The sequence below is a fragment of the Austrofundulus limnaeus genome, unplaced genomic scaffold (genome assembly GCF_001266775.1).
Source record: "Austrofundulus limnaeus strain Quisiro unplaced genomic scaffold, Austrofundulus_limnaeus-1.0 Scaffold68, whole genome shotgun sequence".
Taxonomy (NCBI): domain Eukaryota; kingdom Metazoa; phylum Chordata; class Actinopteri; order Cyprinodontiformes; family Rivulidae; genus Austrofundulus; species Austrofundulus limnaeus.
The window spans coordinates 2194933-2197556 of NW_013952470.1; the positions used below are offsets into that span (position 1 = coordinate 2194933).

Genomic DNA, 2624 nt, shown 5'->3' on the forward strand with positions numbered 1-2624 from the left:
TTTGTTTTTTAATGTATGCAACAGCATTTGTTTTGCAGTATTTGTATTTTTAATACATTCAGAGGGAGTGTGGCCTTATAAAAAGAGCCTGTTTGAAATAAAATAAATGTTTCAAAAGTTATGGTGTGATATATATACCAACTTATCTACTTGTCGGAGTTTGCACTACCTTTTTATTGTCAAACATAATACTTAACCATCAGTTTTTGCATGATAATTGCATTTCATTTTCATTCTGTTTAATATTCAACAAGATGAACAGATAATCCACACGAACCCCGCTACTTGGTATCGGTATCGGCAAGTACCTAAACTGAAGTACTCGTACTTGTACTCAGTCTTGATAAAACTGGTATCGGGACACCCCTACTGCAAACAAATTAGTTTAATTCTTGAACTGAAGTCAAGGGCCACAAACGGCCCCCGGGCCACACTTTTGACACCCCTGATTTAGGTTGTCCATCTGAATGTCAAAAGATTTAATGACATGCAGTTGATGTTTGTGATTTATTGTGAACCTTTTTATTGTATATGCAACTTTTTATATAAAAGTGATTTAAATGTTGCAAAAAGCTTGCCTTTAATAAAAATCAAGTTCACAATTAAGATTATCACCTGTTTATAAACTACTGCTCTCAAGTTTTACATTGCTTTTCTGCATAAAGAAGAATATTGTCAGTAATTTCCCAGGATATATTTCATCAGCTTTCACTTTCAACAAGTTGTTACACGTGTCATAACTCTGAACTCTGAAATTAGTTTCCTTTTTTTTTTTTTTTTACATCATTTTCATTACGCATAATAACGGTAAATAATATACGTCTTACCTAAATTATTATTATTATTATTATTATTATTATTATTATTATTAGTAGTAGTAGTAGTAGTAGTAGTAGTAGTAGTAGGTGTACATATTTTTTTTTCAAGAGTACTACACTTGTAAACTTAAGTGTGAGTCGCTACTGCGTGGAATTAGCGTTACACAAGTTTTAAAACGGGAAAAGCCGCAATAACTTTTCAGTAACACAACTTGGCTAACACGGAGACTAAATGTTTAATTTGTTAGTGAACAAATACAACCGTTAACGTCACGAGGTTAGCCGTGGCTAACCACGGAGCTGGACTGAAGCAACCTTCAGTTTTGCGGACTTACCGACGAAAGTCAAACATGTCTTCAATCCCCCGAGTCTCCATGTCTGCTTGTTTCGACAGAAGCTAATGCTAAGAATGCAGCCTGAGCTCTAAAAATAGATAAGTCATAACGTTCACGACGACACTTTGAACACGCACTGGGTAAACTGGTAACCAATTGGGATTACTGTTTACCCGATAAACTGGCGAAATGGGGAAATATTTTAAGAACCATATGACAGCAATGTTAAAAGATTAGCTTAGCTGTAAGCGGTTATCAAAATATGTTTCTTCCGGTAGTGCTAGAGGACTTCCGGTTACGGTCTTTCAAAGTAAAAATGACTGTTTCTAAATCCAAGATTTATTTAACAAGTTTTGAGAAGATAAACCAAACACTAGACTAACTCCAATCCGCATGTCTTTTTCAAATAATTAATAAAATATAAACTAAACAAGCTGTTTCTTTCAAAATAAAGGTTTGTGTTTGTCTCCCTCTAGTGTTTATTTGGGTGTATGACACTTTAAAACTTGCTTAGCTTGCTATATTTCCTAAAATAATTCGCCAAGACCTTTAAAATAGCTCAATAATAATAATAATTATTATTATTATTATTATTATTATTATTATTATTATTATATAACAGATGTACTTACGTGCAAATTACATGCTGTTATTATGAGAATAGTTTATGACTTGCTTATTACAGTCCTGGTGAGTCAGTATTGTGTGTTTCTCTTTAAATCCCCCCTCCTCCCTCCAGTGGATGTTTCTTGTCTCCTCCCAGTTGCAGCTTCATTTGTTTGGCAACAACAACAACACACTGCTTTGTGTAACCAACGCAGTTCAGCTAATATCGATTTTTTTTTCTCCCCGACGAAGACAAACACGGAGGTTTTTAACTGAACTCAGTGTGAACAGCAGCCCTTTTCTGTCTGATACAAGGCTTAGGATGGAGGTCCGTGTCCGCTGCGGTCCACTAATCCTGCTGAGTCTGGTCTCCGTGCTGGGCTTGGTGCTGGGGCTGGGTGAAGACCTGGACCGGCCTCTGTTCGGGCCTCCCGGCTCTCCTATCCGGCTGCACGAGGCAGACCCGGGATTAAGGAAGGCTCTGCTTTTCGTTGAGGAGCGATACAACCGTGGCTCTAACGCCGTACACCTCCGCAAAGTCAGCCGGTTTGTCTCTGCTACTAAACAGGTAAGGTTATTTTAGTTTTATATTTCTGTGTTTTTATTATGGCTCTTCACTCTTGTAACACTAGAGTGATATTTATAGAACATAATGAATATTATAAGCAGTTATTCCACTGCTGTACGAGTCATTTCTATACAGTGAAGCTGCGTTTTGCGCAGGGGTGTCACTAGCTTTTAAGGACAAGGGGGGCTTAGCCCCCAGGAGACACACAGAATTTTTGTATATTATATATTTGTATTGTGTGTGTGTGTGTGTGTGTGTGTGTGTGTGTGTGTGTGTGTGTGTGTGTGTGTGTGTGTG

At 37.2% G+C, this 2624-nt stretch overlaps 2 protein-coding genes across 2 annotated transcripts in view; one reads left to right on the plus strand and one right to left on the minus strand.

Annotated features, from left to right (window-relative positions):
- aup1 (AUP1 lipid droplet regulating VLDL assembly factor) overlaps positions 1-1408 on the minus strand; it is a 29083-nt gene extending 27675 nt beyond the window's left edge. The window contains exon 1 of the mRNA XM_014010409.1: positions 1154-1408. Coding sequence (XP_013865863.1) covers positions 1154-1194 — 41 coding nt within the window. The 5' untranslated portion in view covers positions 1195-1408. The remainder of the gene's footprint in view (positions 1-1153) is intronic.
- Positions 1409-1924: 516 nt separating this feature from the next.
- LOC106518961 (cathepsin L) overlaps positions 1925-2624 on the plus strand; it is a gene marked incomplete at its 3' end in the record, with an annotated part of 10957 nt that continues 10257 nt past the window's right edge. The window contains 1 exon segment of the mRNA XM_014010411.1: positions 1925-2327. Coding sequence (XP_013865865.1) covers positions 2082-2327 — 246 coding nt within the window.